We start from the raw sequence: 13,603 nt of genomic DNA, 5'->3' as shown, positions 1-13,603 counted from the left end.
CAGTGCAGGAGATAAAAGGAGCAAGGGACCAGCCTAGCCCTCCCAGACACATGGGACCCACAGCCCCCAGCTCGCTCCCAGCCCCCGAGTCCTGTGCTGCTGGCACCCGTGGCCCAGCCTTGATTACTCCTGCATTTCCAGGGGCCAGGCAGCTCTCTCCTGCCCTGGCTGTTCCCTTGCTAAAACCTGCACCAAAGGGGGACAGGTTCTGGGAGTGAAATCCCAGTGCTTTCAGCTCTCCTGAATGGTACCATACACACAGGGATAGAAAGGCCAGCAAAGTGGGACACTGATCAATAGTGTGTGGACCACAGCATCCTCCTGCTGTCCTCACTCCAGGCCTTGAGTTTCACACATTTTGCTTTCAGTTCCTTCTGTGCAGGTGAATCAGGTCTGCCACGAAGGCAAACCCCAGCTCCCAGACCTCCACTAATACTGCAGCTTCCAGCACTAATCCAGGATTTAGATCCTAATATGCGTGGCACAAAGAGCTTTGTGGGAGTGCAAAGCTGCTGAGCTCCCGCCCCACAGTGCTTTCAATGGGATCAGCAGCTTTTCTGCTAGCTGACAAGAACAAAGGAAGGACACCAGCATCCCAGCTGTGTAAGGGTAGCTGTGGTGAGACAGCATACTCAAGAGGCATCTTGCTTCCATGCTGTCCTTTGGCAGGCACAAAGTATGTGCCTGCACCCACAGAGACCCATCTCTTCACCACCCGCTGCAAAGAGGGAGGGGGAAGGGTCACACATACCAGGATGGCAGCAAATTCCCTCCACCCTTGGTGACAAAGGTTCTCTCCCTTCCCCTCGGCCTGGCTGAGAGTAGAGGCACCAGGCCCAGCGGGAATGCACAGAGAAAGGGAGGGGACAGCAAAGGCAGCAGTGAGATCACACGGGGTGCAAATGTTAGCAGAAGTCATGCACAGAGCTGCTGATCCCTTGCACCCTTCCGTTCCCACCCTTCACTCCCCAGGGAGGGGATCTGGATGGAAGACACTGCCAGAAACCACCAGTGTTGAGCCTGTCTAAAGGGTTGGGAACAGTGGTGTAGGGGATGCCAAACTCCGAACAGCAGGTCAAGAGGAGGATCTTGGCTGAAGCAGGCAGGGAAGCAAGAAGCACTCTGTGCCAGTGTAGAGGCCTAACCAAATTCATCCCTTATAGAAACAAGCACCAGGCAGCTTGCTGCTGTCCCTGGGGCATCATTCCCACCTGCCTGAGAGCCAAAATCTCCCCAGGGGTGCTAACCAAGACAGAAGCAAAGGGTGGGCACAAGGCAAGGGACATGCAGACCAGCACTTCACAGAGGGCACAAGGATGGGCTTGCTGCCATCAGGCAGCAGCAAGGAGAGGAACATACCTGAATCTTCACAGCGATAAGCACTGAGCTTAGCTCTTTGTCCAGCTCTTTCAGCACTGTGAGTTTCTTCAGGCGCAGACTGCAGAGCCTGTAAGACAGAGAGAATGGGACACATTCAGGCACCACCATCCCTGGGGTCCTGCCACATGGTACCCAGCGCTCAGAAGGCAGCCTAGATGCTTGGCCCAGCTGCAGGCACAAGCTTGGCCGAGGAACACTGGCATTCACACGCCACCAAGACAGCCCATTGGGGAAAAAAGAAAAGAAGGAAAATTAACAGAGCTAAAGCAGGCTTAAGGGATTAGCATGCAACAGGAAGTCCAACAGCAGGCCATGTGGTAAAGAGATCCCTTCCCAAGTAGGGCTGTTGCCAGCTCTGCTTAAATCTACCTTGGCCACAGTGCTGTTTATTTATAAATCAAAGCACTTAAATCCACTCTTACCCTGGACTTAATTAAGGCAAATGTTCCCATGCAGACATCACAACTCAGCTCTTCTCTTGCACAGTACCACACAGAGCTGACTCGGAAGCTGGGCAGCAGCAGCCCCGCAGAAAGCCTCATACAGCAGCACCACCCTGACAACCTCAAATCCCAGGGACTCAGTATGGTAAGTGGCACCTCCAGGAAAAACCCAGGAAGGTGCCTGAGGCTGAGTGAGAAGAGTTACTTTTGCTGCTCGAAGGACTAGTCAGTGCCTGTGAGCCAGCCAGCCACCCTGACCTCCTGCCTAGGAGCCTGCAGCAGGACCCCCATGGAGAAAGGAGCTGCGTGTCAGAAGCACAGGCCAAACACATTTTTACAAGCAACACTGGCACTCTCAAGTCTCACAAGTAGCCTCTGTGCTCCACCCTGTGTCTGCATTGCTGCAGGCAGTGGTACCCAGACTTTTGTGGATACTAGTGTGCTGTACCTGAGATTAGGCCACTCTTCCTGGAAAACAGATGGCCTGCTACCAAATACCTTTCTGTCTGATACACTGTGCTCTCTGAGGGCCAAATCTATTCCCCTCTGTGCCTTTTCCACCCCACCTCCCCCCCTCCAGAAGGAAAAAACCCAACTGTCCTTGCTACGCTAACATACAGCAACAGTGTAAAACAGCCCAGAGGTGGAATGATACTGGAAAGGGAAAGACAGACAGCTGTACTGCAGGACAGGTTTAGGGCTTAGCAAGCACTCACCTCCTACCATGTGCCTGCCCTCCCTGCTAAAATTATTTTAGCTTGTGCAGAAGGTTTGCTGGACTGTGACTGCAATCCTGCTGTTTTGTCCTTTGTGTTTGGATAGCAGGGCATGGTGGAGACCAGAAGTCAGGAAGCTGGGAGTCCTGCCTCTTTGCCAGATGGCCTGGATTCCTTCAGCCAAAACCCAGGGCTACAGCCCCCTAAGCCCTCATACCCACCCCGGCACTGTAATCAGTGATCCCATCCCTGTCCACCCCTTCCTGTTTGAGCCTCTGCTTGTAGGAAGGGAGAAATCATCCAGGGCAGGCTTCTTGCTCCCCAGAAATACTTAGGCAAGGCTAGGAGTGAGCAGCGGGGAGCGTGGCCGAAGACAAGGAGGCCACCTCTAGGGCAGGGAGGGCAGGACTGAGTACTAGCAGAAAGATGGGTTACAGCAAACCACACCAGATGTACTAAGGAAAAGTCTTCAAAGAGGCTAAGCTTAGCTAACACCATTGCTAACCAGTTCTAACTTTGACTGTCCCTAGTCCCTAGACAAGCCACAGAGAGGAATCAGGCTTGAATGTATAAGGCAAGTACAGAACATGTACTCAAATCTTCCATACAGCACATATCTAGATGTGAGTTATCTGTGTTAAAAAGTTATCCCAAAAAGATTAAAACTTCCATAAGGATATCCAGTCTTAATTGGAGGATATTGAAAGATTATAATTCTACCTAGCAGTTGCTCTCACTGTAAAAACACACTCCTTATCCAAACTAATCCATTCATTAGCTCTTCATGCTCCAATCTGAGGCACTTCAGAGTCCTGTCAGTACCTGGTATTTTTCCTCGGGGAAGAGTACATGCATACTGATCAGCTCTGCCCACTTGGGCAGCTTTTATTTCCAATAAGGCACTTCAAAGCTTCTTTCTATCCCTCTCCAGTTTTCAAGGTCTCTTTTACACAGGGGGAGACCCTGTACTCTGCCCCTGGTCCTTACCGAACCACGTACGGGAAGGTAGTAACCCCCTTCCACTCTCTGCTCATCCCCCCCTGCAGCACTCAAAAGATCTCACAAGCTCACGTATATGTTACCCTGCAACTCCAACCCCTTCTCAAAACAGTGCTTTCTGAAATACCACTGCCCTTCCCACAGAAATTAGCATGCGTGTCCTGGAGTCTAAATGTACTTATTTGCAGCACAAGAGCACACAATTTTTAGAAGGGTGCTCCCTAGCAACTTGGCTGTCCCTGATGACCCTCTTTTGATCTGTTACTTAATCAATCCCTGCATCACCTAGATTTCTGTCACCGCTAAGTGTTTGGCACCAGTTCCGGAGAGCAGTGGGTCTCCCACTAATCCCTGCAGACCTCTATAGGACAGGATTGATCACAGGGATCAGAACGACAGTGCCTATCTGAACGCTTGAGCCAAATCCCATGGCAACTACCCCATGGTCTTGCCCAGAACTGATCACCGTGATTCCCTAAAGTCACTGCACTTTTTGGTAGATAAGTTATAAATCTGGATCTTCCTGCTCATATAATTAAACAGATTAAGTAGCAATTACTCGAGCTGTGGAACTACTGCAAGGGCTGCCTCTGTATTGTGCTGTGGTGAACATGACTGTGTAACACTGATAGCAACGGTGACTGACAGCAACAAGGAAAATGAGCTCCAACAGGACAGTCCGACAGCCTCCTGGAACTCCAGTACTCCTATACTCCACTACCGGTTGTTCACTGGCAAGTGATACTCACCATTTCCTGATATTATCTTAAAAAATGCTGCCTTCTTTCCATCACTAACTGGGATGGTCCGTCAGCCAAAAATCCTCTTTCCTGATCATGGCTTTTTAAACATGCAATAAAATAAAGCAGCTCCTAGCCTTCATTCATTCCGCTCTACCTCTTTATTCAACCTGGTACTAAAGCTGAAGATACCAAGAAGCACACAGCCCACCACCGCTGCTGGCTGAGGACATCACAAACAAGAGTACATGTACACATACACACATTCACACACCCATCACTGCCACCCACACCTCAGCTAAGGTGGTGGTAATGAAAAGGAGCACAGGTACATACATACAAACACATGCATCCTGACGGCACCCCCCTGGCTAAGGAGCAGACACGTGCGCACTGACACACGCGCACACCGACACTCTCTCACTCACCTTAGCTAAACAAGCACTAACTTTCAAAGTTGAGATCCTGCAATGCAAGCAATTACATCAAAATAAGATGGAGGGGGAAGGGGGAGGGGGGCTAGAGAAAGAAGCAAACCCAGGAACCCACTGAGTTAACTGTCTGATAGCATTTAAAGCCTCAAAGCTGAAATTTTCTAGAGTATGCACTTTCTAGAGTATGTTCTTAAACATTGAAGTCATACTTTGAAAACACCCCAAAGCATCATTCTATGCACATCTTTTCCTTCCCCCCCCCCCCCCCCCCTTCCAGGTTGCAGCTTCTCAGCTGTTTTCTCCCTCTCTAGTTAAATGATTAATTTGGAATTTTTGCTCTGAATTCTGATGAAACGCTTATAACATTGTCACCAACCTCGCCTGTGCATTCATCTTGAAAAGCAAAGCTCCTGTAACACATTTATTTTGTGAAATTCAGTGCCAGCAGCAAAGCACTGGCTCCAGCTGTTGTTTCCAAATTCACCCAGCCTCCTGTCCCAACAGGTGACCGCCGCTCACAGGTAACACTCACAGTGGCTGGGTTTACTGTTGCATTTCAAGGCCAATGTTTCAGTGAAGGCCACACACCTCTAAAGTCCCTGATGCCAGGGGACTACAAGTTAGAGGTACAGCTCCTAAGGCTGGTAGAGAGGGAAGGAAAATAGGATGAAAATGCATCTGTGCACAGTACAGGAGTAGCAAGTTACAGCCTGTGCTTTGCCTGTAAGCCTGAGAGCAACTAGTAAGGAGAGGAAAACTATTTAGACCTACCTATGGCCTCAGCAAAAAGATTTGGGGGTACACTGTACACGGTGAGGGGGCTCTAGAAGCACCCTGTAAAACTGGAGCTGCAAAGCTAGCCAAAACTTATCCACAAACTGGCAAAGGCGCCTGGCAGAGAAGCAGCTTGAGCTCTGGGTAAACAAGGAACCTCAGACATCTCTTTTTGCACAGGACACAAGCACTGAGGAGGCAGAGGTGCCAAGGAGCACTTCTGAGATACATGGAAGGTGAAGTCTAGAGTGTAAAGCAAGGCAGCAACAAGGACTCTGAACGGTACATCTGGCCAGTAACAGGATATAAAACCTTAACAGCAGGTCTCACGCTCCTTTTGAGCAGACGCAGTATATTTTTTCTGCTGGGACTCTGGGCTGTTCAGTGCTTGGCTTACTGACCACTGGTGAGTAGCAGCTCATTCTCTGGGCAGGATTGTTTTCCTGAACATTTGCACTCATTCCTTCAAGTGGCAGCAGCCAGGCTCCCTGGGTTTTGCCTCCTGCTCCCATGCCACCTACAAATATTAGAGCACATCCACCTTTCCCAGCACTGGCCCTCCACACATCCTTGTCAACACTACCATCCTTATTAGACACACAGCTGTGGACTAAGCCTTCAACAGCAGCAGTTTAGCAGCTCCTCAGTATTTTTCCTGACCTCGACAGCTCAGGTTTGCCTTTCAAGGAGATATCCACCTCTGAGACTGGGCTTCTGGAGCAATGGCAGATGTTCAGTGGGCCTTGCAAGGTACGGGCCGCTCCTGTAGCCCTGCTCAGTTGCTGTGCAGCACCTCCTTCCTGCGAGGCTTCCCACTGGAGGGCAGAAGGCAGCCGGCCAGCACCAGCCACCCCGGGCGATGGGGTTGCCCTGCAGCTCACCCTGCAGGCTGGCTATTCTCATACAACAGTTCGGAGAAGCAGCTTTACCCGCCCTGAACAGAGAGGTGTCCAGCCCTACAGCTCACCTCTGATAGTGGCCAAAGCAGGCGCTAAGAGAAGAGCACACAAATGGGGTGCAAGCAGTGAATGTGCACTCAGCCACAGCTTTCTGAAGTCAAGATACTTCCTCAGCCGTACATAAGCACAAGACACCACTCATGCACACAGAGGGGAGGAGAGACCTACTCCACTTTCAGAAACCAAGTCCCCGTTGCCAGCAAACAGGAGCGATGAACTGGGACAGCAGCAGATTCATCAAGCTCTGCAGCTCTGGCATCAGGACGAGTAGGTGGACCAATTACATGCTTTGAGATGAACTGGGATGAAAGCTGGTGTTAGCCTGCTTTGAGATCCTCCCCAAGGGAAAGTGTGACAGAGCATTCAAGACTTGCTAGCACACTTGCCTCTCTGCCCTCCAGCAACTGCTGCTGCCTGGGAAGCGCATGTAAAGCAAGCTGCACTGGAGTAACACAGCAGGATGCAGAGACCAAAGGCCACAAAGGCACCCTCCTGGAGGCCCCAAGGAACTAGGGCCAGGGCCACCAAATGCCTGCTGTGTAACAGGGTCTCCTAGCTGAGCTACACAGGATGGTGTGCAGCACAACAGCCCTGGTGCTGACGAGCAATCCCCTCCTTGCTGTGAGAGAGGAAGCATTTTGGCTCCCCAGCATCCTGGCTGACAGCAACTTTGCTACCAATAGCACGCATCTGCCCTGCTGCTGGATCCAGAGCAGACTTCTGTTACTGCAAACTGCAGTAGGTTTGACTCATCCCGATTCCCAAGTGACATTCCCAAAGGAAATCCCAAAACATAAGGGACAGAAAGACAAAAACCTCCAGGTTGGAAACGAAAATCCTTTCATTTCCTGTAAAGCATTTTACAGCTTATGGCTCTGCCTGCTTTAGGATATCCAGCCTGTTTCCCCATGTGACTATTCCTGGTCCCCTCCATCATCCCACCTCCCTCCACGTGGCTCTAGAGAGACCAAACCCAAGGCCAAAGCTCACACATTCTGGACGACCTGCTGACACTCTTCTTCCTTTTGTCTCTGAGGGTTATAACAGCAAAGGAACATAAAAGCCCATGCTGAGAAGGGGTTCCTTCTCCCCACAGCACCAAGTTGTCTGCACTACACGGGAGGAGGACAGAGGACAAATGCATGCTTAAAACAGCAAAGAATGCCAGTGTCAGCAGAGTGTACACTACCAACAGTAAGACGGCATCCTCAGTCAGGACAAATCGGAGGCAAAGGGAAGAAAACTGTGTCCTGCAAGTAGCTACATCTACCCTTCCTTGTCTTCATGACTGGCTGCTCACAGCTGTGCGGAGTCCTGCTTACAGCCCTGTGTTAGCACATGCCCCCTGGGATGGCCATTCAAGACAGACTGCAGCCTCTTTGCGAAGAGGCCAGTGCAGCACATTAAATGGGACCTCAGCACGATGGTACTGGAGCACCTCATTTTTTTTCATTTTTCCTATCCTCAGAGGACAGAAAGCCCACCCCAACAGCCGTTGCTGTCATCATCTGACTGGGCAGTCCATTTTTAACTGCATTAAACATCACCATCTCACTGTGCATGTACATTTATCAGGCATGACCTGCTCTGATCAGCCTTTGGAAAAGTGCCTAACTCTTTAATCTCTGGGCAGATGATCACAGAACAGCTCTGGTTTGGTCAGCGACTTGCCCTTGAGCTTGCCGCACCCAGCTGCTCTATTAAACACTCAGAAGCAGCTTTCCCACTGCAGGGACCATACCCCGGTCTGCCCAGGAGCTGTGACTGCCACCCAGAGGCCTCCCAGGAACAGCTGCTCTCCCATCACAACCTCTTGGCACTCCTGTGCCAATCATAGCATTGCAGTACCTCTGAGATGGTACAGCCACTCACAGCAGATGCACGGGAAAGAGCAGGTCACACCCTGAAGAGACACAACAGTTAGGACAAGGCATAGCAGACATACCAGGCTGGTTCAAATGCACCTACAACGTAAGGAGGCTCAGAGAAGTGACACGAACATTGGCAGACCTTGTGCATGTCTCAGCCAGCAGCAGCAGCAGCAGGTACCAGCTATCACCAGCAACAGCTATCAGAGCTGCTTGCTACCTGTGTGAAAGCCAGGTGTGAGGGAGGATTGAGTACAGCCAGGTAACGGATTCACTGATTGTCTGGAGGGTGTAAGATTCACTCAGCATTACAGAAGAGATCTGTTAGATTTATCTAGGAGAATATAAAAATCTTTCTAAATACCTAACACTGATGTGCAAAATCATTCTCTTCCCTAGGGCTTTCAAAACTGGTAATCTGATAGCTACAGCCAAAATTGTTCTTGGACCAGCCACTATGTTTCCTTGTCGGGTTTTAAGAAGTTAAGCTTTTGAAACATCCTTGTTAAAAGAGATCAGCCAAGATGCGGTACTGAGTGTACACCAGCCCTAAATGCAGAGAGTCACGCGAGGAGGGGCAGACAGACCAGCAGCAGTGCTGCACTCAGGGTGCATAGCACTTTTCCTACATCTACTACAGGCTTTCAGCTGCTTTTGTGCTGCCAAAATGTTAACATGCAGGTTGTGCATGTGGAAGAAGATCTGAACTACTTGTAACACTGCACTTCTAATGAAAGAATGTTCAGGACAAGAGCTGAATTGGCTTCCCTTGCTTATTCGCTGCCCGTGGCATGGTGAGAAAGGGTAGGCTGGTCCAAGGAGGAGGGCAATGAAGCAGAGGCATGAGGGTGCATGGCTTCTTCAGTGCCACTGCAGGGGTCACGGCACCCCAAATCAGCACACAACAGGCCTGGCTGCAATGGACAAACAGCTCTCACATAAAACGCTCGGCCAAGGCCATACACCCAACCAAGGAGTATTCCATCTCCTCCAGCATCCCACTAAGCACGCACAGACAGCAGTGACACTCTCAGCCCAGTGAAGCTGCCTGTGATTCCTACTGCTCAGGCCTACACCTGAGTGCTCCAGAGCAAGTGTGCTTTCTTCTCAAGGCTGCTGAGGTTTGGACGTGCCTCATCACATGGGCAAGTGTATGCCAGCTTCTCTCCAAGCAAATTGCTTCTAAACAGGAAAAATACATTCTCAGACCAATGCAAATGCAATAGCGGACTCAAGTCAAAGATAAGCCCGTATGACGAAATGTTCCCTTCCTATTCTCAGGCTGATTCCTCTAAGCACAGCTGTCCTTTACAGGCTCCATAGCTACAGACAGCTCCACAGTTTTGGGCTCAGCAATACTGGCAGCCTTGAAAAGAAGCGGACAGCTCTGGCCAGCTAGCTGTTTGTGTTGTGGACTTGTGTCTAGGACACAAGTGCTTGCCTCTGTGCTCATTTCGAGGGTGGCTCAGTGTGGGACACTGCACACAGCAGACAAAGACACAGCTGAAGTCTATATATAACCTGAATGCCATCTCCCAACCTGAGGACTGCTTCCTCCTGAGAAATGTCACTTTCTGACCCATCCCTGCTGCGGACTGAGAGCTTCCACATGCTTTGCCAGCCTGGAGAGCAAATTACACACAAGACACACATACTTCCTACTCTGATCTCAGATGTCATTCCTGCCAATGCAGCTGGTCCCACTGTGGGAAGAAAGAACAGCTGCTGCTGTGGTGCTAGGCCTACCGAGCATCACAAACTCCCAAGCAGGACGAGCACTGCCTATGTATGCAGCCAGCACAGAACTCGGGCAAGAGGAAACTGACAACTACAGCTGTCAGCATTGACAGGGCTATTCCTGCCCCTCCTTCCTAGCAAGTCTCCTCTCTTCAGGCAGCTTTTAATACAGAGCTCTGCTCGGCAGGGATTGAACCTACCCGTCCAGAGAGTTAAGGCAGATACCACTGTGCACTGAGGCAAGCCACAGCCTTCTGCACATCCAGCTTTCCTCTGTGCTATTCAATTTCTTTCTGAGCCAAGCCACTCCAGGGAAGAGCTGCTCCATCTCTGATGTCACTGGCACAGTCCTGGACCCCACACAGCCACCATCCAGGCTGCTACTGTTTTGTGACAGCTTCATGCCTGCCTGTAAAGCTGTACTAAATGCCTCCCTCACACAGTACAGTTCTGCTCCACAAGCCTCCAGCCTGCCCAAGTAGGCAACATAACCACACTAAGGCAAAACACAAGGAGCAGGTGCCAAGGACAAGGCAGACAATGCCCAGCTCTCCACTCTGATGGGGCTGCAGCTTCAAAATTTGAACTGACACATTTTGCTGCTCTTGAGGTTTCCCTGCACCCTCCTTATACCCAGCGATGTGGTTTTTAAACTTCTTTCCTTCTAGTCTTCCATAAATACCAAATGAAGTTGCCCAGCAGGTTCAAAAGCTAAGAGGAAAGACTAAAATACTCTTGGGAACTGCATGTTTCCCAACAAAATTCTTTTCCTGCTAACATTTAATCTGATTCAAGTCAGATATAAACCTGGCACCTAATAATGTCATTTTACAGTCTGGTCATGCTGCTCTGTGCTAGAAAAAGTCAGCAACAGAAAAATGCCCTTCTGAAGCATTATAGCCTACTATTATCATGCCCAGGATCTGTACAGGCTGGAACACTGTTATTTCAACAGAGTTGCTGTGCAGTCTTCCCAGATGTATTTAGCCTCTGTTCACAGCTTTCCCCACTAGTTTTGCTTTAAATCTTTTAGCCAGTTTGTAATCACCCACTTGTACCTTCATAACACAGCACTGCTGAAGGTACTGCTTTTCACCCACCACCCCAAACCACTGAGTCCCTGTGGACTACTTCCCAGGTGAAAGCAAAAGGAATCCAGATTGACTAAAAGTGACCTTAAATTTTCTGCATGGCATTTCCCAATGGGTTTTTAACCTCTTTGATAACACAAGTCTTTCAACCCACTGATAAAGACTAGCAAGGCCACTGTGCTGACCACACACAAGGACCCTTGTCTGAAAAGTGGGGGAGCTATGAAAGGACAGTTGTTAAAATCACAGGAGAACAGTCACTGTGCATTCAGTGTCAAAAGCAAGATCAGGGGGTGGAATGGAAACCCTGAGATCTGCCTGGAAAGGCCTTGTCAGCTGCTACAACCTGTCACTGTCACAGACATACCAGAGCTATCTCACACACCCCATGGCAAGGAGCTGCAGCTTACCTGGTGCTACAGAGCAGCTTTCCTTTTAGCATAGAGATGCCTGCAAACACTCTAGTGTGCACTGCTTCTCCTCATCAGTCACCTTCAGAAACAGCCCCTGCTGGCAGAGATGACCACCATGTCACACCCCTGCAATCCAAAGCCGCTGGGCTGTTTCTACCCAACCACGCATGCTTTCCTGAGGCAGAGGTGCCACACAACCCATGCAGCTGGAGTGGAAGTGAGAAGACTGTACATGTTGCTATGGTTCATGCTAGATCACTAGCTGAGGGATACCATGGTATTTACCAGAAAACCCCAGCCATATAATGAGTGCTTTGTGCTCAAGTCCACCCCTGTAACATCAGGCTCGCTGGGTGCAGGCATCAAGAAGCATGCACTAGCTGCCCTGCAAAAGCAGAGGAGCTGTATCTAGGGAGCAGCCTGAGCTCCAGCAGGCCAGAGCAAAGGCAGTTTCCCCTTGAGGACCTCTCCAGGCAAAGCATGCAGGCAGCTGCTGCCTGAAGTCATTTATGTCACTGGCACCATGAGATTTCCCAGCAGGCTGCCATGCTGCCCAGCTGCAAAGGCGCTGCAGCTTGGGCTCAGCAGCATCAGACAGTTACTCATGGGCTGACAGGGCCCTGGGGGCTCTGGAAGCAGCACACACACCAAGCAGACAACACTCCATGCACCTGGAGCTGCTCACTTCCAGCTGTTGTCCCAGTGGAACAAGATATTCTTTCCAAGGATCACTGTGCCCATCCAGCATCTCAGCAAGCTGCAATCTGAGCCAGGAGCTATCACAACAGACATTTTGCCTAGCAAAAGGGTCTGTAAATAACGTGGTGTGCCACCTCACCACATCCTGTATTACAGCCACACCAGGCACACACAGCCACCCTGGCTAAGACAATCTGAATTTGCAACATGCATGAAAACTTCAACACCCTACCAACCACTTATTCTTTTTAAAGTACATTTTTTTTAGTACTCATCAGAGCACCAAAGTGCCTATCGGAGATACCAGGAAATAGAGGGACAGGTGGTTTATCATACAGCTCCTCCCACAAACCCGTGGGAATCTGTGGCTGAAGTAAAGAATTTCCTGCATGATAGGTACACACAAAGCCACCTGCTGCAACAGAGGTGCTTCTTTATGCCTGTTATTCAGGCATGCGTTGGCCAAGTCAGGTCTGTAGTCCAATGCACTGTCCTTGTTTTCTTTCCAAGTACTCCGAATTTTACACAGGACGTTGTTAAACATTTCCGAAATGAGTCATCTCCAGCTCTTCTACACAGCCAGTTAGAGAAACTTATGCCAGCGCACATACCTTGGGACTGGCCCACAGGCAGCTCTGCACCAGCCAACTGAAGCAGAAGAAACAAAAATGTGGCTTTTTTAGTTCACTGATCAAACTATAAAAGAAGCCTATAAAAGAAATAAAAGCTAGTTCAAGCCCAGAATATACTGAAAAGTTTTGACAACAGCCATGAGGGGACAGCTCTGAATCTGACTAACACAGAGTAAGTGGTTAAGAAAGGCAGGCAGTAAGACTGCAAGTGGCTGTGAAACTCTAATCAGTTACAATTTTTTAAGAGAAGTAAAAAAGTCAAGGGACAACATCAGAAGAGCAAACTTAACTAAATGCCCAGGATCTAGACATACCAATAGGGTACCACCCAAAGGAAAAACCTAGTTCAGAAACATCTGGCAGCTCCTTAACAGAAATGCTGTGAAAGCATCACACAAGCCACCCTAATGCCCAAAGGGAGGGGCAGCACAGCAGCCTGGCTAGACGGCACTATCTTCAGTTCCCAGGGCCAAGAAGCAAGCATCTAAAAGATGAAACAAAGTCAAATTACCCAGGGCATGAACAGCAATATGCAGAAACAAGAGCAAAACACCAGCCTAGAGAAGCCAAGGCCCCCAAAGCATTCATTAGGTTATTAGCAGCATGTTATATTTGCTGGTGCTCAGCTCTAAATAGGCTGCCAGTTCAAAGGAGAGGTGAGTCCCTTCCTCAGGATAATCATATATGGAAAGAAGGCAGAGGAAGCTGTTCCCCTGGG

General features: G+C 49.7%; 1 protein-coding gene across 3 annotated transcripts in view; it reads right to left on the bottom strand.

The window, feature by feature from the left end:
- The window catches only part of LOC101919962 (phosphofurin acidic cluster sorting protein 1-like), a 69,641-nt gene that overhangs the window by 20,266 nt on the left and 35,772 nt on the right, over positions 1-13,603 (bottom strand). For all 3 annotated transcript variants that reach the window (XM_055816706.1, XM_055816707.1, XM_055816708.1), the window contains exon 2: positions 1,360-1,447. In XM_055816706.1, the coding sequence (XP_055672681.1) occupies positions 1,360-1,447 (88 nt within the window). The remainder of the gene's footprint in view (positions 1-1,359; positions 1,448-13,603) is intronic.

Source organism: Falco peregrinus, chromosome 11 (genome assembly GCF_023634155.1).
Source record: "Falco peregrinus isolate bFalPer1 chromosome 11, bFalPer1.pri, whole genome shotgun sequence".
NCBI classification, from domain to species: Eukaryota; Metazoa; Chordata; class Aves; order Falconiformes; family Falconidae; genus Falco; species Falco peregrinus.
The sequence above is the reverse complement of the archived record's forward strand: the minus strand, read 5'-3'. Positions and strand labels throughout refer to the sequence as shown.